At 40.6% G+C, this 25,487-nt stretch overlaps 3 protein-coding genes across 15 annotated transcripts in view; all 3 read right to left on the reverse strand.

The window, feature by feature from the left end:
* Nucleotides 1-492: 492 nt before the first annotated feature.
* On the reverse strand, nucleotides 493-9,310 carry LOC147268196 (inter-alpha-trypsin inhibitor heavy chain H3-like). Of its 12 annotated transcripts, none has more exons than XM_086199538.1 (23): nucleotides 9,152-9,310; nucleotides 8,220-8,380; nucleotides 7,987-8,091; nucleotides 7,690-7,852; nucleotides 7,478-7,588; nucleotides 6,995-7,123; nucleotides 6,731-6,847; nucleotides 6,426-6,594; nucleotides 6,236-6,346; nucleotides 5,012-5,193; nucleotides 4,744-4,923; nucleotides 4,525-4,643; nucleotides 3,659-3,834; nucleotides 3,373-3,411; nucleotides 3,271-3,294; nucleotides 2,821-2,859; nucleotides 2,716-2,748; nucleotides 2,548-2,607; nucleotides 2,006-2,113; nucleotides 1,718-1,886; nucleotides 1,470-1,618; nucleotides 1,237-1,321; nucleotides 493-1,116 (listed from the first exon to the last, which is right to left on the reverse strand). In XM_086199538.1, the coding sequence occupies exons 1-23, from the start codon at nucleotides 9,233-9,235 to the stop codon at nucleotides 1,002-1,004; spliced, it is 2,628 nt and encodes an 875-aa protein (XP_086055664.1). In that variant the 5' UTR covers nucleotides 9,236-9,310; the 3' UTR covers nucleotides 493-1,001. The 12 variants fall into 12 exon arrangements, with proteins under 12 accessions (XP_086055664.1, XP_086055658.1, XP_086055666.1 ...); XM_086199532.1 differs by having other exon boundaries at nucleotides 3,590-3,834; XM_086199540.1 differs by lacking the exon at nucleotides 3,373-3,411 and having other exon boundaries at nucleotides 494-1,116; nucleotides 3,271-3,303.
* A 1,074-nt stretch (nucleotides 9,311-10,384) lies between these two features.
* On the reverse strand, nucleotides 10,385-23,126 carry LOC147268197 (inter-alpha-trypsin inhibitor heavy chain H3-like). Its single transcript, XM_086199545.1, has 22 exons — nucleotides 22,968-23,126; nucleotides 22,036-22,196; nucleotides 21,803-21,907; nucleotides 21,506-21,668; nucleotides 21,294-21,404; nucleotides 20,811-20,939; nucleotides 20,547-20,663; nucleotides 20,242-20,410; nucleotides 20,052-20,162; nucleotides 18,808-18,989; nucleotides 18,540-18,719; nucleotides 18,321-18,439; nucleotides 17,424-17,680; nucleotides 16,253-16,312; nucleotides 13,970-13,996; nucleotides 13,270-13,296; nucleotides 12,061-12,123; nucleotides 11,510-11,617; nucleotides 11,222-11,390; nucleotides 10,974-11,122; nucleotides 10,741-10,825; nucleotides 10,385-10,620 (listed from the first exon to the last, which is right to left on the reverse strand). The coding sequence occupies exons 1-22, from the start codon at nucleotides 23,049-23,051 to the stop codon at nucleotides 10,506-10,508; spliced, it is 2,691 nt and encodes an 896-aa protein (XP_086055671.1). The 5' UTR covers nucleotides 23,052-23,126; the 3' UTR covers nucleotides 10,385-10,505.
* A 1,091-nt stretch (nucleotides 23,127-24,217) lies between these two features.
* Nucleotides 24,218-25,487, reverse strand: part of LOC147268198 (inter-alpha-trypsin inhibitor heavy chain H3-like) — a 17,660-nt gene continuing 16,390 nt past the window's right edge. For both annotated transcript variants that reach the window (XM_086199547.1, XM_086199546.1), the window contains exons 19-23: nucleotides 25,323-25,430; nucleotides 25,035-25,203; nucleotides 24,787-24,935; nucleotides 24,554-24,638; nucleotides 24,218-24,433 (exon numbers count right to left, since the gene is read on the reverse strand). In XM_086199547.1, coding sequence (XP_086055673.1) covers nucleotides 24,319-24,433; nucleotides 24,554-24,638; nucleotides 24,787-24,935; nucleotides 25,035-25,203; nucleotides 25,323-25,430 — 626 coding nt within the window. In that variant the 3' untranslated portion in view covers nucleotides 24,218-24,318. The remainder of the gene's footprint in view (nucleotides 24,434-24,553; nucleotides 24,639-24,786; nucleotides 24,936-25,034; nucleotides 25,204-25,322; nucleotides 25,431-25,487) is intronic.

Raw genomic sequence — 25,487 nt, forward strand, 5'->3', positions numbered from 1 at the left:
AGTTTATTTGGGTTAATTAAATGTTTTTTGATGAAGTTCTAAAAATTCTGCATCTATTCTGTTCTCCTACTGTGGGTCCTGCAGTCACTTCTGCCATGGACACTTTTGGTGGATAAATTGCTGATGGTTCATTTGCTATAGCATTATTTATGATAAATGATCAGTTTGATGATGTTTCAAAGTTTGAAAACATAATGTCAAAAATTAAACTGTAAGTCAAAATGCATACAAGATATGTAAAGACTACTTATTTGATTAGTTTGGTAAAAACAAAGTCATTCTTTTGTCCCAGTGACTCAATGTTTGCCTGATTTTTCATCTGAGTTTTAAATGATTCGACTCAAACACCGACTGTATATGAATATTTTTTTGTTTAGTCAGAACATTTCTAGGCCAGTTCAAGCAATGGGCAGGTCTGGGCTCAGCCCACCTGATCAAAAGAAATGGCAACATTAATGGTATCCTTATTATTTTGTGTTGATTCCTGATTATAGCTGACTACAACCGGCCCTTATCTTACCCATGCAAAATACTCCACAGTACCAAAATAAACCAATAAAACTGAGACTACAAGTAATGGAAACTAAACTCAAGCAAAGGTTTAAAAAAACAAACAAACAAACAAACAAACAAACAAATAGAAAATCCACTTAAAGAGACACAAAAGTTAGTAAGAGTAGGCTAAATCTGAAAAAAGGTAATACAGAATAAAAATTAAACCATTAAGAAAAGCTAAACTATTATTACCTTGGTGTCAACCCAGTGAAAACGTGTGAACACATTCATAGGAGAGAACTTCTGCTATGCTAAGAAGGTGATCATGAAGATCAAGTGGATCCTGGTTTCATGAAGAAAAACTGTGACTCAAAGTGCATTAAAGACAACCAAAAGTCTGGGATACTATTTATTTGATTAGCTCGGTAAAAGGAAGGTCATTCTTTTGTCATAATGACTCAGTGTTTTGATTTTACATCTGAATTTTAATGATCCGACATGGACACTCAAAGGTTTGTGACGATGAAATCATGCGGTGGTCTTTGCAGAGCAGACTCTGCAGACATGAACCAGCAGTCCAGGGTGGGGGCAACGCCGATACTGTAGTCAACTGCACTGGACCTACAAAGGAACATTGTCAGTAATCATAGGTCTTTGTGTTTCTGAGTAAAGCTGGTCAGAACTTGCTGGAGCAGCTGCTGCATTATTCTCATCAACGTCAACTCTCAGAAAGAAACCTACCAGATAACAGGAATTTCCTGGTCTCTGATCTTAAGTTTTGTTGAGGGAATTTGCTGCACCTCTTCATACACCGCTGGCTTTTGAGCTGGAAATCCAGAGGACAAACAAGAAAGCCCATGCTGTGAAGCATGCAGTATACAAATATGCTCTTACAGCATATAAATATTGGAACTTGTTTCCAATCTGTGCACAGTGCAAACACACAAATACATCCATGATCCATTTTCACCGACCCAAAATTCCTTCAGCATCGTTATCTGATGGCTTCTGCCTTAAAACTGGCCAGAGGCACTCTTCTCCATCTTTCCTGTGAACCAAGAGGACCATGCGAGTGTCTCCAACTGCAATATCGATTTCCTTGTCCCGCCGAATTACTGTGGCACTGGAGAAAAAAGCAGTTTGTATCAGCTTCTTTTCAATCCCTGAGTCCTCGACTGAGCATCTTCAAAGTAGGATTCCTGGCAGTGTGATACAAATTCACCTCCCAGCTGTGATGAGATCCTGACCCGTGTGCCGTGTCAGTCGATGGTCTTCTTTTACAGTGATGCCACTAACATCAATATCAATATAGTGGTCAGCTTTGAAGTGGACGACAATCCTCTTGAATCCTCCATATGCTAATGAATCCAGTTCTCCATTCACCGACAGCTCTACGGCAGAAGAGAAGTTCACAGTTTCAACGAGGGGATACGATGAGCTGATACCCACTGTGTAACTGTAGATTTGAAGGTTCAAGGAGGAACGTTGTGCATCGCTGAAAAAGACTGACCTCCACTGGGAAGGTGAAGCAGTTTAAGACGAACGTCTCCACTGATATCAAAGCACAGTGGAAGAGTCTGACTCTCAGATTTGAGAAGAAACCTGTGAGACAGAGGAACTAAAGAGGAACAAAGAGACATCCTGGGTCACACAGCAGCATTCGCTTGTCTCTAAAAACACCTCTTATTTAACTGAAGGTCCAACCGATTTCTTGGATTTTCATGAACAGAGCAGCAGCATTTTAATCATTACAATGTGCTTTGAATTGAGAACTGATGTCATGAACCCCATTTAGTCAAAAAAGAAAGTCTTGCAGAGGCACTCTTATCAGTCAGGAACACGTCTCTGATAGACTTTGTAGTTGCTGCTTTTTCCCACTGAGGAAGACACACATTTGTTTATGATTCCTCTCTTTTTCATGTTAAATGTTACAAGTTACATTATGAGGCACACAAAACACAGGTTTTTTTCATTTGTAATGAATTACAACAGAAATAGATATATTCTAGATAGACCATCTCTACCTTGCATTTCATCAATGTATTTCCTTACCAGTGGTTGTTGTAACTGGCTGACTGGTGGGCAAAATCATAGGAGGATTGATCCACAAATCTGTAAACACAAAGTACACAGTTACATTATTCCAATTTATAAGGATGACATGTTGAGTTTTATGAATCAGTTTGGGAAAGAAATTTCATTTTAATGTGTTAAAGTTACCTGAGTAGTCGAGGAAATCATATTGCGGAATGGCTGGATGATAAGCAGTCAAACAACAACATCAGACAACAACACACAGTGAATTACAACAACATCAGTTATTACCTAGCCTTGTGGATACTGATGGACGTCGCCGTAGAGTCTCTGTTCAAATAAGTAAGTAATTACATATACATTGATTTGAAATCATGCATAAATAGCAGAGTATAATGAAGAATGAGAAGAAAATCTACTTTTAAGAAATAATTAAAAAAAAACATTGTGTAATCACATCAGAGCAGTGCATATGTTTAAAGAGTTCCCTGATCCAACTGTGAAAAATCATGCTTGGATGAATGTATAGCTGCTCTTGTGAAATTCTTTGGAAATCCAAAAATAAAAAAATAAATTATTGGAAGGTTTAAAAAATTGTACTTCACACCAGCATTGTTCAACCTACTATTATAATCATATAGCACCTCAGTGTCATTGACGTTTTTATTACATTGAGGGAAAATTGAATAGTTCCTGTAATAATCTTGTTTAATTTTGGGGGGGTTTGTGTGTTAAATTTACCTCCATAATGGGCGATATCACCAACTGGAAAAGCTGGATGATGAGCAGCCACACAACAAAAACAGACAACACACAATGAATCACAACAATATCAGTTATTACCTAGCCTTGAGTGTAACGGTGGACGTCGCCGTAGAGTCTCTGTTCAAACAAGTAAATAATTACACATAAATTGATTTGAAATCATGCATAAATAGTACAATGTAGAATAGGAAGAAAATCTACTTTTAAGGAATTTTTAAAAATTGGAAACTGAAAAACAATAATTATCATAATACTATTAAATATTCACATGTATTTGCAGGTTATCTGATCATACTTTTTTTGTTTCGGAGCTGTCCAGAAATCTTAGAAACAGTCATTGTTTTGGACTGAACATTTGTCATACGGAAATGTTCTTGATTTTGTGCTTCACCCTCCTTCGGTTTAGAAAGTACTTCTGTCCCCTCCCCCTGTGGCTTGGTGACCACCATGGATGTAAGGGGGGTCACAAAGCTGTACTTCAGGGAAAGTTCCAAGGCCTCATTCTTCACTTCCTCCTTCTCTGGTCCAGATAACTGCAACCTGTTCGATTTGTGGACACATGTTAAAATCTGACATCCCAAACCAACCTCCCCATCTACATCACTGTGAAAGACCTGTAGGACATGGTAGCTGGGACAGTGGGTCACCTGACACTAGTCAAGTCAATTTTGTTTGTATCCCTCCAAATCACAACAAAATTTATCTCGTGACACTTGTCAAACACAGCACTCTTTCATTTAATTTATACCCAACTATTCTCCTTGGGCAAGCGCATCTTGTGACAGCAGCAACAACAACCTCCCCCTCACAGGTTGAGCAGACCCAGGCTCAGTGGGAACCTTTGACTGGTTTGGGGAAAGGGAGAACTAGTTCATGAAGCCATGATTTGCAATAGGTTCTTTAAATTAGATCCCAACAAATAAGCCAATATTGTCACTTCATTCAAAGACATGACACATGTTATCTAATCATATTTACCTGTGTTAATAAATGTGTTGAATTTTGCTCCACTAAAATGACATTAAAATTCATGTGTCAACATCAATAACTTTATAAATGTTCAAAACCAATAAAATACCCAGATGAAATAAATGATCAAGAAAACATATTTCTTTTCCCTATTTGATAGACTCCACCATTAATCTGTCAAATCAAGCTGGTTTAATCAATAACAAAGTAAACCTTAGGTATTTATGATGAGAGAAAAGAGACCATTGACGAAAGACTCACTCTTTGTCCAGGAGTTGTTTGACTGTGAGGTAGGCCCAAACCCTCTCAATGTGGCTGTCATCAATTCCTTCACTGGACTCCACAGTGTGGTTGTCAGAAAACATGACACGTGTTTTACTCTGTCAGAATCCAAATAAGGCATCATGACATGTCAACACAGACAGTGACGTCCACACACTTTCAAAAATACAGCTGACGTGCGTGAGAAAAGATCCTTACTGAAATAGCCACAACTTGAGGAATGAAGGTGTCAATGTTGTTGTCAGTGATTTGACCGGCCACCACGATCTCAGAGCCGTTATAATACTGGCTGAAGTTAGTCTGGGTTAGATTGGTCCCACCAGAATACATCATCGTGACATCTGTCAACAGAGGAGTGGCCACCTCTTCATAGAAACCCTGTGGGCATTCAGATTCTCTGTGACTGTCAGCCATAATATGACAAATCAGATAGGTGAGGAGGAGAGGGACAGGCAGGCAGGAATACCTTCAGCTGCAAATCAGCATCAGAATCTTCATAAATCCGCCGTGCCACACCATTGTTCTGCAGTGACATCCTCTCCAGGAACTCAAAATTGACATCGAAACCAAAACCAAGACAGTAGAGTGGGAATTTTTTGTCAATGGCCTGCCTGACGTTTGATTGTATTTCCTCCAGATTCCTAACCCCTACAAAAACACAAATCACATTTGGACTATACACATATATATATATATATATACATATACACATATACACATATATATACACACACACACACACACACACACACACACACACACACACATATATATATATATATATATATATATATATATATATATATACATATACACATATATATGTACACAAATATACGTACACACACACACTTGATTTTCTTTAATTAATAATTGTGTGTGATGTTAATTGCATTTGCTTTGCAATGTCCTTTTTGAGGGTCTACATGGGTGGATTCTCTCCAGGAACCATCAGTTTTCGTGATGGGGAGGTTTGTGTGCCCCTGTGACCTCGTGGCCTGTGTTGTCTGGAGCCTTGTGGTCCTGGTAGGGTCTCCCATGGCAAATTAGCCTCTGGGCAAGGGGGCAGACGACAAATGGTTCTGGGCAGGTTCGCAGGCTTGAAGGAGCCTTTAGGCCTGCCATCAGCGTCCTGAAAGTCACCCTTAAATTAAATGTATCATGATGCTTTTGCTGTTATTAATTGGGAGTCTTATTTGATGTACATCCTTCTGAAAACTCTATTTTTGTCAGCAAAGTCAAGGTCCTCATTGGTAGAAAAGAGGGTCCATGGAATGTCGCTAGTTTTGTCCTCTGCTATTTAATGCATGATCCATTCAATGATAAGGATTAACAGTTTCTGACATCACATGTCCTTGGTGGACTCCAGATCCTGCTACAAAGCTGGTGTTGCCTATTTCCACAGTGCAGGGAAAGCCATTGCAAAGTTGTATTGTTGAATGGTGTTCAGTATGTGAAAGAAGATGCCAAAGCTTCTTATCATCCTCTAGAGTCAGTCACTATGGATTCTGTCAAAAGCCTTCTGGAAGTCAAAGTTTTCCTGTGTTGTGAGTGCAGATCTCCTACACTTCCTCTGCCTTTCCTGAAACCAGCTCACTTGTCTCTCAGTACTTTGTCGACTGATGATGTGATTCACAGTACAAGGAACTTCCAAAATGTGTGCATGTGTGCAAGAGTGTTTTCATCTCACCTGTAGTTGGGTCTCCATCAGTGAGAAGTATAAGAATCGATGCTGAACCCTCTCGGGGATGTGCATTCAGCATACCTGCTCCCTCCAGCACTGCTGCATTAATGTCTGTGGCTGAAATGAGTACAAATATTTCATAAGCACAGTTTGATTCTCCCATTCTTTAATACAACAGTCACTGGAAAGCTCTCACCTCCTCTGCTAACTATGTTCCGTGCAAAAGTCTTGGCACTTTCCAGGTTTTCTTGGTTGGCCTGAACAAGTTCTCGTTTCCAGTGGACTATGCTGCTATCAAAAGTGAGAAGACCAAAGAAGTCTTCTTCTGCCAGGTCATTCAAGATATGGAGTAATGCTATTTGAGTCTGAGCAAAAACATTATTCACTTTTCAGAATTCATATTAAACGTGGAAACCCTTTCATTATATTCATTTTGTGCATGATCTAAATTTGAGTATGATTAATGAAAATGTCACAGGGCCACAGACCCAAACACTGTACCTGCTCCATTTTTCTGCCGCGCATGGATCCGCTTTGATCAATAACAAAGACAACGTTCTTTGGTATGCGAGGAAGACTATGTGGAGCAAAGTGATGGACAAAATACCCAGATGATGTCTTGGGAGAAGTTAGATAAAAGGTTGATAAGTTATAAGATCTTGTGATATAGACAGAGCAAAATAAATCTGCATTAAAGAATAATGTACAGTATGTGAAATACTATGAGATTAAACATGGAACTCAATCATGAAACTCTCTCTGTACCTTGATGTCCCCCAGTGAGCTGTCTCTGTGGACATCATAAACTACAACCAGATCTCCATTCAAACCCTGCTCTCCACAGCTGTCACAGATTTTCTGTTGATCCTCAGTTGGGTAGAAATGAACCCAGGCCTGCAGAAAGGATGGATTAGGTGCCAATGTATAGATGGACTCTCACTCTTTATCCCAAGAAAAAGTTCTCTAAAGTTCACATTTGACTTGTAAATGGATGGACACATTTTTATACCGTGCCTTTCTACCTTTGTGGTTCTCAAGTGCTTTACAGTGTCATCTCATTCTCCCTTTCACACAAACACTGATGGTGAAAGCTGCCATGTAAGGTGCCCACCTATTCATGAGGAGCAATTAGGGGTTCCAGCGGAAGCGATAGCCAAACCAGCCATCCCTCCATTGCTAAAAAGATCGGTGGTTCGACCCAACATTTTCAAATCAAGGATTCAAACTTTATTCTGCGTCATGTCTTACCTGTTTTCCTGCATGTGTTTTGGTGATGGCATTCGCCAGGGCGTTTGTGGTTAGTCCTCCTTTAACCTCAGTGAAACTGATGCCAGCTTTCTCATGAATGTATACATCAATCTGACATTTGGAATGAGAAGAATAAAAGCTTTGACAACAACAGATAATCAACAGCATTGTTTTCTTCTGTGATCATTTATGACATAGCAGGAGAGACACACCTTGAAGTCTTTGACTGGCTGCATGGGGCGAGCATGGATCTGCAGCTCGTACTGGCCAAGTCTGCGTTTCAGTAGTTCCTCATATGTCAGCTCAAAGGTTACCTTTTTTAGAGCAGCCACAGTCACAGAGGTCTTAAATTCTTCAAGTGTCCTCCCCACAGAACTGCAGCAAAGACACAAGTCAACTAGATGAAGAAATGGTTCCAACTCTTCTCAACTTAGGGTCCCTTAAAATGAAATCATGCACTTGAGACTCCTAATCACAGGTGCAAAATATTTGTACACTGGTGTGTGTACCTCACAATCCCTGCACTTTGGCCACGGGACACAGCCTGGGTGTACTGCTGCTGAGCTTCTTCCTTGGCTTTCACGACACCATCATACACCTGGCCATCTACAAACCTGACGGAGGAAACACTCGGTATACACTCATGAACTGCACTTGATTTATATGATACTTTCATTCATTTAAACTCATGTAATTATTCTTGAATTATGGACTGATGGAACATGTCAAACAGGACGCTCACATTCTGAATTTGCTGATGAAGGCATTCTTGGGAATGCGAACATGGAACTCTATTTCCCTCGGCTCATCGATACGATTGGCCACACGGCTCGTGATGACAGTGGTGGCATAACGGCTGGTCACTGTAGAGTTGATGTGAAAGCTGTAGATTTGCCAGTCGTCCTGAGCAAATACAGGAGGCACATGTCCAAAATAAAAATGGGCTGAAGACCAGCTGACCAAAGATCAGAAAATGGTGAAAAGAAAAGCAAAGTTTTGGTTTGGTTGATATATGTGAGCTCTCATTGGTCCAACTGCAGAAACACCCCATTCTCTACACGAAAAATAGCACATAAATATCTATTTATAAAAAACAAGATTTAGTCTGAATTATTTTTACTTTGCTTAACAGATTAAATAATACCACACCACATGAAAACCTGATGCACATTCATTTAACCTCTCTTAAGAGCTTCGAAGTGTCCAAAATTAGCTCAAATTCTAACAGTAAAAATGCCTCACCCCAACCATTACAAAAACCACTACAACCAGAGAATGCAATCCTTCACATTATGGGAACTTTTTGTAGCCTTTTGGTGTCAGAAGCAATTGTTTGTTATGCATGTTCCCAAAACCAGAGAGGTCCTTACATTATTGATTCGAGTTTTACCCAAAATCAGCTAGTCACTCTATGCCTAATCAAACGTGCAATTTTTAAGTTTTATTTGGCCCAAGGGAAATTTGTCTTGGACAAACAAATATAAGGATACATTTTAAGTGTAAAAGTGAAAGTACTCTAGGTAAAACATTACAAGACACCAATTGACATAAAAGGAAGGAGCTGACTTTGGCTTTTCATTAGACAGGGAACAGAGATGGCACAATATAAAGAGCACAGCACTTTCAGACTCCCAACAATGGATCTTCTCTGTCATACGGGTTTTTGGACCTTACCTTGTTTGGTAGAGTGGTGGCAAATGCCAGTAGCAACCCAAAGACTGTGATTTGCACCACAGTTCTCTCCATGATGGCCCTCATCCGAATGAAGTATGACCCCTTGAAACAGTGTTTTTTACTCAGACAAGGACAGCAAATGTGTACATCATTTGTTTTCTAAAAGGTCAAAGTTTCCCACGGACACACTCCCACACTCTGTCACTCACAGTCAAAGATCAAGTGGGTTAAAAGGCAAATGTTTACCTGACAACTTTTCAAAGACTATTACAAAAGAACTGAGTAGATTCCAGATCTGGCCAGGGAGTCACGGGCAAACTTGAGGGGGTGCAGCAGGAGCCACTACCCTCAGCCTTTATTTCAATGATTTTTGTTTCGTCGGGCAGCACAGACGTGCAAAGAAAAGGAAATACAAAACAGCCCTGCTGAGGTGAAACGGCAAGCAGATAAAGCTTGTTCCAGGAGGACAGAGAATCTTGGTTTTCCTTTCACTTGCTTTTGAGCACTTAAGGAGAGACTGGGGATGAAGAGCGATGCAGACTTTGCCTGTTCTCTGTTGGTAGGTGACATACTACAAGGGTTTAGCTTGGGCTGGTTAGTGTTGAGCTCATGCAGCTTGTTCTTGGAGGCATGCTGCTTGGCTCATAGTTGATGGTTGATTGAAGACCTAGGTTGCAGCATTCATGTTGTGAGATGGCGGGTGTACACATCCCTTGCCACAGAGTCTGGGCAGGCCCCCAGCCGGGGCTTGAACCTGGAACCCTCTTGCTGTGATTCAACAGCGCTAACCACTGCACCCCCGTGCTGCAAAATCCCTTGTTGTTTTTATTTTGTGTTGCTTTCTAACTGCCCTTCCTGTTATAGCTGACTCAAAGTGGTCCTGATCTTGCCCATGCAAAGTACCCCACAGTACCAGAATAAACCAATAAAACTGAGATTACTAGTCATGAAAACTAAACTCAAGCCAAGCTTTTTTTTAAAAAAAAAAAAGAATATAAAATCCACTTAAAGAGAGGTAAAAGTTCGTAAGAGTTGGCTGAATCTGAAAAAAGGCAATACTGAATAAAAATTAAAACCATTAAGAAAAGCTAAACTATTATTACCTTGGTGTCAACCCAGTGAAAACGTGTGAACACATTCATAGGAGAGAACTTCTGCTATGCTAAGAAGGTGATCATGACGATCAAGTGCATCCTGGGTTCATGAAGAAAAACTGTGACTCAAAGTGCATTCAAGACAACCAAAAGTCTGGGATACTATTTATTTGATTAGCTCGGTAAAAGGAAGCTTTTGTCGTAATGACTAAGTGTTTGCCTGATTTTACATCTGAATTTTAATGATCCGACATGGACACTCAAAAGTTTGTGACGATGAAATCATCCGGTGGTCTTTGCAGAGCAGACTCTGCAGACATGAACCAGCAGTCCAGGGTGGGGGCAACGCCGATACTGTAGTCAACTGCACTGGACCTACAAAGGAACATTGTCAGTAATCATGGGTCTTTGTGTTTCTGAGTAAAGCTGGTCAGAACTTGCTGGAGCAGCTGCTGCATTATTCTCATCAACGTCAACTCTCAGAAAGAAACCTACCAGATAACAGGAATTTCCTGGTCTCTGATCTTAAGTTTTGTTGAGGGAATTTGCTGCACCTCTTCATACACCGCTGGCTTTTGAGCTGGAAATCCAGAGGACAAACAAGAAAGCCCATGCTGTGAAGCATGCAGTATACAAATATGCTCTTACAGCATATAAATATTGGAACTTGTTTCCAATCTGTGCACAGTGCAAACACACAAATACATCCATGATCCATTTTCACCGACCCAAAATTCCTTCAGCATCGTTATCTGATGGCTTCTGCCTTAAAACTGGCCAGAGGAACTCTTCTCCATCTTTCCTGTGAACCAAGAGGACCATGCGAGTGTCTCCAACTGCAATATCGATTTCCTTGTCCCGCCGAATCACTGTGGCACTGGAGAAATAAGCAGTTTGTATCAGCTTCTTTTCAATCCCTGAGTCCTCGACTGAGCATCTTCAAAGTAGGATTCCTGGCAGTGTGATACAAATTCACCTCCCAGCTGTGATGAGATCCTGACCCGTGTGCCGTGTCAGTCGATGGTCTTCTTTTACAGTGATGCCACTAACATCAATATCAATATAGTGGTCAGCTTTGAAGTGGACGACAATCCTCTTGAATCCTCCATATGCTAATGAATCCAGTTCTCCATTCACCGACAGCTCTACGGCAGAAGGGAAGTTCACAGTTTCAACGAGGGGATACGATGAGCTGATACCCACTGTGTAACTGTAGATTTGAAGGTTCAAGGAGGAACGTTGTGCATCGCTGAAAAAGACTGACCTCCACTGGGAAGGTGAAGCAGTTTAAGACGAACATCTCCACTGATATCAAAGCACAGTGGAAGAGTCTGACTCTCAGATTTGAGAAGAAACCTGTGAGACAGAGGAACTAAGGAGGAACAAAGAGACATCCTGGGTCACACAGCAGCATTCGCTTGTCTCTAAAAACACCTCTTATTTAACTGAAGGTCCAACCGATTTCTTGGATTTTCATGAACAGAGCAGCAGCATTTTAATCATTACAATGTGCTTTGAATTGAGAACTGATGTCATGAACCCCATTTAGTCAAAAAAGAAAGTCTTGCAGAGGCACTCTTATCAGTCAGGAACACGTCTCTGATAGACTTTGTAGTTGCTGCTTTTTCCCACTGAAGAAGACACATTTTGATACATTTGTTTATGATTCCTCTCTTTTTCATGTTAAATGTTACAAGTTACATCATGAGGCACACAAAACACAGGTTTTTTTTCATTTGTAATGAATTATAAAAGAAATAGATATATTCTAGATAGACCATCTCTACCTTGCGTTTAATCAATGTATTTCCTTACCAGTGGTTGTTGTAACTGGCTGACTGGTGGGCAAAATCATAGGAGGAATTTTCTGCCTTTGAGCTGCAAACATTAAGGAGGATAATGTTAAGGAGAAAGGAGGTTTTTTTTTTCATTTCAATTTTCATATTTTGAGGCTGTTGCTTTTTAAATCTACTGGAATTTACTGTGAGGTGCATTAAATGCTCTGTCCTTTCCAATTATATGAATGAAGGTGACAAAGGTTTAGTTTACGCTAGTGCCATAAATAAGCCATCGAAATGACCATTAAAATCTACCAATTCCTCTGTCAAAGATATTCACTAAAAAGTCAGCAATAAAATACCACTTGAAGTATATTGATTCATTCAGCAAAGGATAGGAGGGTGGAGTACTGGAGTCAATCCAAGTTCAGGTCTACCACGGGCCCAATCTAACATTAAATTGTAACTGAAAATGATAATATCAGTTGTAATCTAAAAATAAGACATACATTTATTTCCAACAAATACATTTTTATTTTACACTTAAATATCTATCCACACATTTTTGCTTCTTAGCCTTATTAAACCCCTGGACCGGTACATTTAAATGGGACCAAATATCAATTACAAATAAGGCTCAGATCAAAGGACATTGTTGGTCTCTTGGTTAGAACATATCTCAAAATTACTGAAAAACATGACTAAATTTGTCAGCAAGTTTAAGCGAAGGGGTATGGAGTCGGTTGTGAGTTGTTTACAGAGTAATTCAATTTTGCCATATCAAACATAACTCCTTAATGCTCTGTCTTTGGTTAAAGTTACCTGGAAATTTTATGAAATCATAACTTATGGGAAGGACATGAAATATCAGCAGTCACACAACAACAACAACAACAACAACAACAATGCTTTTAACATAAAACAACAATAACAGTGATTGCTATCTTGCCTTGGGACTATGGATGTAAATTAGCCCTACTGCTACAATCTGCTGTATTAACTTGTCAATGTCAGTGTTAATAAGCATGTATTTGTGATGAATAGACAGTTAGAACCATAGATAGACAGGAGTAAATCATCACAGTATTGTCCCTATTCAAACAAATAAATATATTCATACAGTTCCGTTCTGTGTTTTCATATCATTTATACAATGCAATGTGCTAAAAGGAATTAGAGTAAAATGTCATTCGAAAATAAAATACATTTAAAGACATTAGAAAAGTGCACATGTTCAAAGACTTACTTGGTCGACCTGAACGAGTCGGTAAACCTTTAAAAGACAGAATAATCATTATTTAAAAAATGTATAGCCACTTTTTCGTGAGCTGTTAACTTCTTTGGATGTAGAAATATACACACACACACACACACACACACATTATATATATATATATATTTATATATATATATATATATATATATATATATATATATATATATATAAACACGCACACACACACACACATATGTATAGGCATGTATGTACACATACCTTGTTTGGTTATTTGATATACAGCATGCACCTGTGATTATTTCCACTGCATGTGTTGGCATGCAGAAACGACAGAACATTTACACGTTGTATCCACAGTTCTCCAGTGTATGAAACCATCTCTCCACCAAGTTACAAATTCCATATGAAGTTTAAGCGAAGGGGTATGGAGAAGGTTGTAAGTTGTTTACAGAGTAATTCAAGTTTTGCCATATCAAACATAACTCCTTAATGCCTTGTCTTTGGTTAAAGTTACCTGGAAATTTTATGAAATCATAACTTTTGGGAAGGAGGACATGAAATATCAGCAGTCACACATTCATACAGTTCCGTTCTGTATTTTGATATCATTTATACAATGCAGTGTACTAAAAGGAATTAGAGTAAAATGTCATTCAAAAATAAAATCCATTTAATGACATTAGAGAAGTGCACATGTTCAAAGACTTACTTGGTCTACTTAAATAGCCAGGCAAACCTTTAAAAGACAGAAAAATCGTTATTAAAAAAATGTTTAGTATAGCCACTTTTTTGCTAGCTGTTAAGTTCTTTGGATGTAGAAATACACACACACACACACACACACACACACACACACACACACACACACACACACACATATATATATACATACATATTTGTAGGCATGTACATACACATACCTTGTTTGGTTATTTGATATACAGCATGCACCTGTGATTATTTCCATCGCATGTGTTGGCATGCAGAAACGACAGCACATTTACACGTTGTAACCACAGTTCTCCAGTGTATGAAACTATCTCTCCACCAAGTTACAAATTCCATATGAACAGGGCCTGAGCCGTCAAGGATTAGGTACTTTGGATCATTTTTTATGACAAACCTGTGGGGTAGGGAATTACAGAAGAAAAGAACTCATGCATTAAAAATTTGATGGGACAGTCCCTTCACTCAGAGGACCATAGTTACAACAAGCAGCCATACACTCTCTATCATATCATAGCTACGGGGGACAATGCAGGACACTGGGAGGAGACAGAGCAGGGTGTTCTTTGAATGAACCACCACCAGGAGTGCACAAACAAAACGTTTTTATGCTGGTGTGTATAAAAAGAAACACCAATGTGAATTGTGAAGGAAAGAAATGTACACTTTTCACACACGCCTACACGAATAATTACCACCAGAATACTGATGCCTCATGCCTGGCAGCAGGTGCTACCTGGACCTCAGCTGGAGTTGGGCCATGCCAAGCTCCCGCTCAGTCTAAGACAGGCGACATTAAATTGGTTGAACCTGACAGACAGACCATGTAACAGCTGCACAGATCTCATTCAGAGATGCATCATACAACAAAAACCAGGATGCTGCCATCATGCCATTTCATGGGTAGAGTGCACCCTCATGAAGGAGGTCTTATGTCTACTCTTAAAAGTAGACAGTGTTTTTGACGGTCCCACAGGAGGGGAGCCTGATAACTGAAGGCTCTGGCTCCCTTTCTACTTTTAGAGACTCTTGAAACCACAAGTAACCCTGCATCCTGGGAGTGAAGGATTCTAGCTGTATGGTATTAGACTATGAGCTCTGTCAAATGTAAAGGTGCATGTTTTTTGAGGGCTTTGTATATTAGAGGTAGCCCTAATAGCCCTCATCTCCAACAGAGTGGAGATTTAAGTCAGCACCATCTTGCATTTTGAATCCACTACTATCAACTGGAGGTTTTCATGGTAGACAGCTGACAAGCTAACCAGATACAATGCCCTTGAGTCACAGTTGAAAACACCCAGAGGCTTGTGTCCAGCGTGCTCAATTTTGCACACCAAGTTGCAAGCTCGGGCTCAGGCATGGAATCAGGAGTGAGGTTGAGGCTTGAGCTGCCTTTTTTTTTTGGATTTTGCTTGAACTTCCCTGCTTTGCCTGCCTTCCCCTGCATTTCTGTTAAGCTGGACTTCTCTCTTAGCCTCCAGAGCACCAGTTTGACCCCTGTCTCTGCGTAGGGAGCTTAGGCAACTGTCCAGTCACCTGGGGCATCTAACTAGTGCACCACAAACCTCTCAAGCACAACCAAATTGCTTCCTGCAACATGGCATTAGCAACCGGACCACACATGGCAGACAGATTAACTGGCTATCTCAGCAGACTGCTCTAGTCCTCTGGCTGCAGCCCATACTAGAACAACCGTAACTATCATCTCTTCACCACAGAGACATCATCTACTTTGCTGGAGCTGCTGGAGCTAAGAGACAAAGTCTCCTTTATGCTTGACATCCAGCTCATGTGGTTGAGCATATATACAAAAAGACCTGACTGGGGAACACTAAGAGGTATCTGAACGCTACACTTATGCTCAGCCCCCCAGGAAGTGTGGGTGGCATGGACCCTCTGAGTAGACTGGAGAAGACGGCCACCGCAAAAAGCTACTCTGGGCTCTCTTACACACGTTGGGTGGAGAGACTGTTTCCTTGCAATATGCACACACATCTATTGTTCTCATAGAATCAAAGTGATTGGTGATTGTGTAGTGGACATGTGCTTTTCAACTGTAGCCACCTCACAAGTGCTTTGTCTTAAAGAAATTATCCAAGTCACCTGACCACCATGGGTAAGTCTCTGTGTGTATGAAATATGCAACTAGGTGGAGAGACAGGACAGTCTTGAAACAACAGAGGACTGTTGATTTGTCTACCACTGGACGGAGGGATTCAGGACTGTCAAGCCTCGATGCAGGTATATGTTTTTCAGTTACATTTACCTGTTCGAGGATACAGTCCTGGCAGACTGGATTCTTGGAAAAGAGTACCTAGATCATATCCTGAAACAATCACACAACAACAAATGACCATCAACAACATACAAATAAGCAATACAACAAATAAATAATAACAAAAGTAATTGTTATTATCTAGCCTTTTTACTATAGAGTAGATTTAAATTAACAGTTGCTCTCCAATCTGTTTAATCAACTTGTGTCTCCATTACCAACGTTCAATACCATGTATTTGTACAGATAGACAGACACAGTATTGTCCTTATTTTGATATATATGATTTGATTGTGGTAGAAATCAGAAATTAAAATATCTTTAGGCCTGGTTAATTAAAGGTTTGCATGTGCAAATGTGCAAACTTCGAAATAACTAACACACATTGTGCAAACTGATCTACGAAGCACTGATGGTTTGTATCTTCCAAATGAGGATTATAAAATGTGCTGGTCATTTCGCACATTTGCCTGAATGAATATGTGACACAATGTTTTTACTCATATGTACAATGTAGAAAGAGGCTTTGATATAAACTGGTTAATATTTTCTGGATATATTCGTGCAAACGTTAATCCACCAATTCAACTCTGGAGCTCTCAAGTTAGACAAGGACTAATTTATTGGAGCCACTCAGAAGGAGTCACACAATACCTGACTTGCCAAAATGTCTCGCAACTCTGCAATTCCCCTGCGTCTGGGTCATTCCTGCAAACTGTAGCAGGTGCTGCTGGGATCTACCAAAGCAGCTTTTCAGCCTTACTACACAGTATGGGCAAGTATATAATGTTCCCGCTCACTCAGGATGCACTGAATGAGGCCCAGTAATAGTATAGAATTAGTATCTATTATCACACAAAAATTAAGCATGAATGACCCACAATATTATTGAATATTAAATGGCTCTCATAATGATCAGTTAAGAGACAAGTAATTATTAATGCACTCATAAAGATTAAATATATAAGTGATAAGTAGTATACATTATTAAATGTAAAGGTTGTTTGATTTGAATGGTATATAATTAGCACCAACACTGACTTCCATTAAGTCCCTGTCTTGTGTTGGTTTTTCTTTTTTGTGCTTTATTGAGATAGGATATGTCTCTACAAACTGATTACAATTTAATCAGCATTCGTGATTTCATACATTGCAATTATACCTCCTGATCTTGGACTGCTTCCTCCATCAAACCTCCCAGGTACAGGAAATATATGTAAATGATGTACCAGATGGTTACGGTGCTTCTGTTGTTGGTGTGACGCTTTACCCTCCTTAGGTTTAGAAAGTACTTCTGTCCCCTCCCCCTGTGGCTTGGTGACCACCATGGATGTAAGGGGGGTCACAAAGCTGTACTTCAGGGAAAGTTCCAAGGCCTCATTCTTCACTTCCTCCTTCTCTGGTCCAGATAACTGCAACCTGTTCAATTTGTGGACACATGTTAAAATCTGACATCCCAAACCAACCTCCCCATCTACATCACTGTCGCACATGTGGAGGATATGGTCGCTGGGACAGTGGGTAACCTGAAACTAAATTATTAAGCCATGATTTGAAACCGATATTGTATATTAGAACAAGAAGGTTCTGGGGTCGAGCATGGAGAAGACTGAGCGGAGTCTGCATGTTCTCCCTGTTCCTGCATGGGTACTCTCCAGGAACTCCTGCTTCCTCCCCCAGTCCAAAGACATGCAAATGTAGACTAGGCTAATTGAATACTCTAAATTGATTATAGGTGTGGCTGTCTATATGTGTTGGCCCTGCAATGGACTGGCGACCCGTCCAGGGTGAACCACACTTCACGCCCAAAGGCTGCTAGGATCGGCTCCAGCCCCCCTGACACCCTCAACAGGGTAAGTGGTAGAAAATAGATGGATGGATGGATGGATGATGGATGGATGATGGATGAATGGATGGATGGATGTTCATTTCAATGAAGTCATATAAATGAATGAAAAATATAACACACAGATAACACAAAATGTCTGGGAAAATGAGATTTTCTTTTCCAAAATTTGCACAGCAAGAGAAAAGAAGGGACTTTTAACATAACACTCACTCTTTGTCCAGGAGTTGTTTGACTGTGAGGTAGGCCCAAACCCTCTCAATGTGGCTGTCATCAATTCCTTCACTGGACTCCACAGTGTGGTTGTCAGAAAACATGACACGTGTTTTACTCTGTCAGAATCCAAATAAGGCATCATGACATGTCAACACAGACAGTGACGTCCACACACTTTCAAAAATACAGCTGACGTGCGTGAGAAAAGATCCTTACTGAAATAGCCACAACTTGAGGAATGAAGGTGTCAATGTTGTTGTCAGTGATTTGACCGGCCACCACGATCTCAGAGCCGTTATAATACTGGCTGAAGTTAGTCTGGGTTAGATTGGTCCCACCAGAATACATCATCATGACATCTGTCAACAGAGGAGTGGCCACCTCTTCATAGAAACCCTGTGGGCATTCAGATTCTCTGTGACTGTCAGCCATAATATGACAAATCGGATAGGTGAGGAGGAGAGGGACAGGCAGGCAGGAATACCTTCAGCTGCAAATCAGCATCAGAATCTTCATAAATCCGCCGTGCCACACCATTGTTCTGCAGTGACATCCTCTCCAGGAACTCAAAATTGACATCGAAACCAAAACCAAGACAGTAGAGTGGGAATTTTTTGTCAATGGCCTGCCTGACGTTTGATTGTATTTCCTCCAGATTCCTAACCCCTACAAAAACACAAATCACATTTGGACTATACATATATATATATATATATATATATATATATATATATATATATATATATATATATATATATATATATATATATATATATACACACACACATATACACATATACATATATATATATACACACACACACACACACATATATATATATATATACATATACACATATATGTACACATATATACGTACACACACACACTTGATTTTCTTTAATTAATAATTATGTGTGATGTTAATTGCATTTGCTTTGCAATGTCCTTTTTGAGGGTCTACATGGGTGGATTCTCTCCAGGAACCAACAGTTTTCGTGATGGGGAGGTTTGTGTGCCCCTGTGACCTCGTGGCCTGTGTTGTCTGGAGCCTTGTGGTCCTGGTAGGGTCTCCCATGGCAAATTAGCCTCTGGGCAAGGGGGCAGACGACAAATGGTTCTGGGCAGGTTCGCAGGCTTGAAGGAGCCTTTAGGCCTGCCATCAGCGTCCTGAAAGTCACCCTTAAATTAAATGTATCATGATGCTTTTGCTGTTATTAATTGGGAGTCTTATTTGATGTACATCCTTCTGAAAACTCTATTTTTGTCAGCAAAGTCAAGGTCCTCATTGGTAGAAAAGAGGGTCCATGGAATGTCCCTAGTTTTGTCCTCTGCTATTTAATGCATGATCCATTCAATGATAAGGATTAACAGTTTCTGACATCACATGTCCTTGGTGGACTCCAGATCCTGCTACAAAGCTGGTGTTGCCTATTTCCACAGTGCAGGGAAAGCCATTGCAAAGTTGTATTGTTGAATGGTGTTCAGTATGTGAAAGAAGATGCCAAAGCTTCTTATCATCCTCTAGAGTCAGTCACTATGGATTCTGTCAAAAGCCTTCTGGAAGTCAAAGTTTTCCTGTGTTGTGAGTGCAGATCTCCTACACTTCCTCTGCCTTTCCTGAAACCAGCTCACTTGTCTCTCAGTACTTTGTCGACTGATGATGTGATTCACAGTACAAGGAACTTCCAAAATGTGTGCATGTGTGCAAGAGTGTTTTCATCTCACCTGTAGTTGGGTCTCCATCAGTGAGAAGTATAAGAATCGATGCTGAACCCTCTTGGGGTTGTGCATTCAGCATACGTGCTCCCTCCAGCACTGCTGCATTAATGTCTGTGGCTGAAATGAGTACAAATGTTTCATAAGCACAGTTTGATTCTCCCATTCTTTAATACAACAGTCACTGGAAAGCTCTCACCTCCTCTGCTAACTATGTTCCGTGCAAAAGTCTTGGCACTTTCCAGGTTTTCTTGGTTGGCCTGAACAAGTTCTCGTTTCCAGTGGACTATGCTGCTATCAAAAGTGAGAAGACCAAAGAAGTCTTCTTCTGCCAGGTCATTCAAGATATGGAGTAATGCTATTTGAGTCTGAGCAAAAACATTATTCACTTTTCAGAATTCATATTAAACGTGGAAACCCTTTCATTATATTCATTTTGTGCATGATCTAAATTTGAGTATGATTAATGAAAATGTCACAGGGCCACAGACCCAAACACTGTACCTGCTCCATTTTTCTGCCGCGCATGGATCCGCTTTGATCAATAACAAAGACAACGTTCTTTGGTATGCGAGGAAGACTATGTGGAGCAAAGTGATGGACAAAATACCCAGATGATGTCTTGGGAGAAGTTAGATAAAAGGTTGATAAGTTATAAGATCTTGTGATATAGACAGAGCAAAATAAATCTGCATTAAAGAATAATGTACAGTATGTGAAATACTATGAGATTAAACATGGAACTCAATCATGAAACTCTCTCTGTACCTTGATGTCCCCCAGTGAGCTGTCTCTGTGGACATCATAAACTACAACCAGATCTCCATTCAAACCCTGCTCTCCACAGCTGTCACAGATTTTCTGTTGATCCTCAGTTGGGTAGAAATGAACCCAGGCCTGCAGAAAGGATGGATTAGGTGCCAATGTATAGATGGACTCTCACTCTTTATCCCAAGAAAAAGTTCTCTAAAGTTCACATTTGACTTGTAAATGGATGGACACATTTTTATACCGTGCCTTTCTACCTTTGTGGTTCTCAAGTGCTTTACAGTGTCATCTCATTCTCCCTTTCACACAAACACTGATGGTGAAAGCTGCCATGTAAGGTGCCCACCTATTCATGAGGAGCAATTAGGGGTTCCAGCGGAAGCGATAGCCAAACCAGCCATCCCTCCATTGCTAAAAAGATCGGTGGTTCGACCCAACATATTCAAATCAAGGATTCAAACTTTATTCTGCGTCATGTCTTACCTGTTTTCCTGCATGTGTTTTGGTGATGGCATTCGCCAGGGCGTTTTTGGTTAGTCCTCCTTTAACCTCAGTGAAACTGATGCCAGCTTTCTCATGAATGTACACATCAATCTGACATTTGGAATGAGAAGAATAAAAGCTTTGACAACAACAGATAATCAACAGCATTGTTTTCTTCTGTGATCATTTATGACATAGCAGGAGAGACACACCTTGAAGTCTTTGACTGGCTGCATGGGGCGAGCATGGATCTGCAGCTCGTACTGGCCAAGTCTGCGTTTCAGTAGTTCCTCATATGTCAGCTCAAAGGTTACCTTTTTTAGAGCAGCCACAGTCACAGAGGTCTTAAATTCTTCAAGTGTCCTCCCCACAGAACTGCAGCAAAGACACAAGTCAACTAGATGAAGAAATGGTTCCAACTCTTCTCAACTTAGGGTCCCTTAAAAAGAAATCATGCACTTGAGACCCCTAATCACAGGTGCAAAATATTTGTACACTGGTGTGTGTACCTCACAATCCCTGCACTTTGGCCACGGGACACAGCCTGGGTGTACTGCTGCTGAGCTTCTTCCTTGGCTTTCACGACACCATCATACACCTGGCCATCTACAAACCTGACGGAGGAAACACTCGGTATACACTCATGAACTGCACTTGATTTATATGATACTTTCATTCATTTAAACTCATGTAATTATTCTTGAATTATGGACTGATGGAACATGTCAAACAGGACGCTCACATTCTGAATTTGCTGATGAAGGCATTCTTGGGAATGCGAACATGGAACTCTATTTCCCTCGGCTCATCGATACGATTGGCCACACGGCTCGTGATGACAGTGGTGGCATAACGGCTGGTCACTGTAGAGTTGATGTGAAAGCTGTAGATTTGCCAGTCGTCCTGAGCAAATACAGGAGGCACATGTCCAAAATAAAAATGGGCTGAAGACCAGCTGACCAAAGATCAGAAAATGGTGAAAAGAAAAGCAAAGTTTTGGTTTGGTTGATATATGTGAGCTCTCATTGGTCCAACTGCAGAAACACCCCATTCTCTACACGAAAAATAGCACATAAATATCTATTTATAAAAAACAAGATTTAGTCTGAATTATTTTTACTTTGCTTAACAGATTAAATAATACCACACCACATGAAATCCTGATGCACATTCATTTAACCTCTCTTAAGAGCTTCGAAGTGTCCAAAATTAGCTCAAATTCTAACAGTAAAAATGCCTCACCCCAACCATTACAAAAACCACTACAACCAGAGAATGCAATCCTTCACATTATGGGAACTTTTTGTAGCCTTTTGGTGTCAGAAGCAATTGTTTGTTATGCATGTTCCCAAAACCAGAGAGGTCCTTACATTATTGATTCGAGTTTTACCCAAAATCAGCTAGTCACTCTATGCCTAATCAAACGTGCAATTTTTAAGTTTTATTTGGCCCAAGGGAAATTTGTCTTGGACAAACAAATATAAGGATACATTTTAAGTGTAAAAGTGAAAGTACTCTAGGTGAAACATTACATGACACCAATTGACATAAAAGGAAGGAGCTGACTTTGGCTTTTCATTAGACAGGGAACAGAGATGGCACAATAAAAAGAGCACAGCACTTTCAGACTCCCAACAATGGATCTTCTCTGTCATACGGGTTTTTGGACCTTACCTTGTTTGGTAGAGTGGTGGCAAATGCCAGTAGCAACCCAAAGACTGTGATTTGCACCACAGTTCTCTCCATGATGGCCCTCATCCGAATGAAGTATGACCCCTTGAAACAGTGTTTTTTACTCAGACAAGGACAGCAAATGTGTACATCATTTGTTTTCTAAAAGGTCAAAGTTTCCCACGGACACACTCCCACACTCTGTCACTCACAGTCAAAGATCAAGTGGGTTAAAAGGCAAATGTTTACCTGACAACTTTTCAAAGACTATGACAAAAGAACTGAGTAGATTCCAGATCTGGCCAGGGAGTCACGGGCAAACTTGAGGGGGTGCAGCAGGAGCCACTACCCTCAGCCTTTATTTCAATGATTTTTGTTTCGTCGGGCAGCACAGACGTGCAAAGAAAAGGAAATACAAAACAGCCCTGCTGAGGTGAAACGGCAAGCAGATAAAGCTTGTTCCAGGAGGACAGAGAATCTTGGTTTTCCTTTCACTTGCTTTTGAGCACTTAAGGAGAGACTGGGGATGAAGAGCGATGCAGACTTTGCCTGTTCTCTGTTGGTAGGTGACATACTACAAGGGTTTAGCTTGGGCTGGTTAGTGTTGAGCTCATGCAGCTTGTTCTTGGAGGCATGCTGCTTGGCTCATAGTTGATGGTTGATTGAAGACCTGGGTTGCAGCATTCATGTTGTGAGATGGCGGGTGTACACATCCCTTGCCACAGAGTCTGGGCAGGCCCCCAGCTGGGGCTTGAACCTGGAACCCTCTTGCTGTGATTCAACAGCGCTAACCACTGCACCCCCGTGCTGCAAAATCCCTTGTTGTTCTTATTTTGTGTTGCTTTCTAACTGCCCTTCCTGTTATAGCTGACTCAAAGTGGTCCTGATCTTGCCCATGCAAAGTACCCCACAGTACCAGAATAAACCAATAAAACTGAGATTACTAGTCATGAAAACTAAACTCAAGCCAAGCTTTTTAAAAAAAAAAAAGAATAGAAAATCCACTTAAAGAGAGGTAAAAGTTCGTAAGAGTTGGCTGAATCTGAAAAAAGGCAATACTGAATAAAAATTAAAACCATTAAGAAAAGCTAAACTATTATTACCTTGGTGTCAACACAGTGAAAACGTGTGAACACATTCATAGGAGAGAACTTCTGCTATGCTAAGAAGGTGATCATGACGATCAAGTGCATCCTGGGTTCATGAAGAAAAACTGTGACTCAAAGTGCATTAAAGACAACCAAAAGTCTGGGATACTATTTATTTGATTAGCTCGGTAAAAGGAAGCTTTTGTCGTAATGACTAAGTGTTTGCCTGATTTTACATCTGAATTTTAATGATCCGACATGGACACTCAGAGGTTTGTGACGATGAAATCATCCGGTGGTCTTTGCAGAGCAGACTCTGCAGACATGAACCAGCAGTCCAGGGTGGGGGCAACGCCGATACTGTAGTCAACTGCACTGGACCTACAAAGGAACATTGTCAGTAATCATAGGTCTTTGTGTTTCTGAGTAAAGCTGGTCAGAACTTGCTGGAGCAGCTGCTGCATTATTCTCATTAATGTCAACTCTCAGAAAGAAACCTACCAGATAACAGGAATTTCCTGGTCTCTGATCTTAAGTTTTGTTGAGGGAATTTGCTGCACCTCTTCATACACCGCTGGCTTTTGAGCTGGAAATCCAGAGGACAAACAAGAAAGCCCATGCTGTGAAGCATGCAGTATACAAATATGCTCTTACAGCATATAAATATTGGAACTTGTTTCCAATCTGTGCACAGTGCAAACACACAAATACATCCATGATCCATTTTCACCGACCCAAAATTCCTTCAGCATCGTTATCTGATGGCTTCTGCCTTAAAACTGGCCAGAGGAACTCTTCTCCATCTTTCCTGTGAACCAAGAGGACCATGCGAGTGTCTCCAACTGCAATATCGATTTCCTTGTCCCGCCGAATCACTGTGGCACTGGAGAAAAAAGCAGTTTGTATCAGCTTCTTTTCAATCCCTTAGTCCTCGACTGAGCATCTTCAAAGTAGGATTCCTGGCAGTGTGATACAAATTCACCTCCCAGCTGTGATGAGATCCTGACCCGTGTGCCGTGTCAGTCGATGGTCTTCTTTTACAGTGATGCCACTAACATCAATATCAATATAGTGGTCAGCTTTGAAGTGGACGACAATCCTCTTGAATCCTCCATATGCTAATGAATCCAGTTCTCCATTCACCGACAGCTCTACGGCAGAAGAGAAGTTCACAGTTTCAACGAGGGGATACGATGAGCTGATACCCACTGTGTAACTGTAGATTTGAAGGTTCAAGGAGGAACGTTGTGCATCGCTGAAAAAGACTGACCTCCACTGGGAAGGTGAAGCAGTTTAAGACGAACGTCTCCACTGATATCAAAGCACAGTGGAAGAGTCTGACTCTCAGATTTGAGAAGAAACCTGTGAGACAGAGGAACTAAAGAGGAACAAAGAGACATCCTGGGTCACACAGCAGCATTCGCTTGTCTATAAA

The sequence above is a fragment of the Aulostomus chinensis genome, chromosome 3 (assembly GCF_037954235.1).
Source record: "Aulostomus chinensis isolate RoL2024-O1b breed Wild chromosome 3, RoL_Achi_v1.0, whole genome shotgun sequence".
In the NCBI taxonomy this organism is placed as follows: domain Eukaryota; kingdom Metazoa; phylum Chordata; class Actinopteri; order Syngnathiformes; family Aulostomidae; genus Aulostomus; species Aulostomus chinensis.

Bases quoted from the DNA above. Each gene is read 5' to 3' on its own strand.
- LOC147268196 (XM_086199532.1), bottom strand. From the start codon at position 9,235: ATGAGGGCCATCATGGAGAGAACTGTGGTGCAAATCACAGTCTTTGGG. The intron at 1,887-2,005 runs GTCAGTCTTTTT...CTTCTGCCGTAG, and splicing joins GCTTCACCTTCCCAGTGGAG to AGCTGTCGGTGAATGGAGAA. The intron at 1,322-1,469 runs GTCGGTGAAAAT...CTGGATTTCCAG, and splicing joins CGATGCTGAAGGAATTTTGG to CTCAAAAGCCAGCGGTGTAT.
- LOC147268197 (XM_086199545.1), bottom strand. From the start codon at position 23,051: ATGAGGGCCATCATGGAGAGAACTGTGGTGCAAATCACAGTCTTTGGG. The intron at 18,990-20,051 runs GTGAGATGAAAA...GTGTTTTTGTAG, and splicing joins TGATGGAGACCCAACTACAG to GGGTTAGGAATCTGGAGGAA. The intron at 10,621-10,740 runs GTAGGTTTCTTT...GTTCCTTTGTAG, and splicing joins CAGGAAATTCCTGTTATCTG to GTCCAGTGCAGTTGACTACA.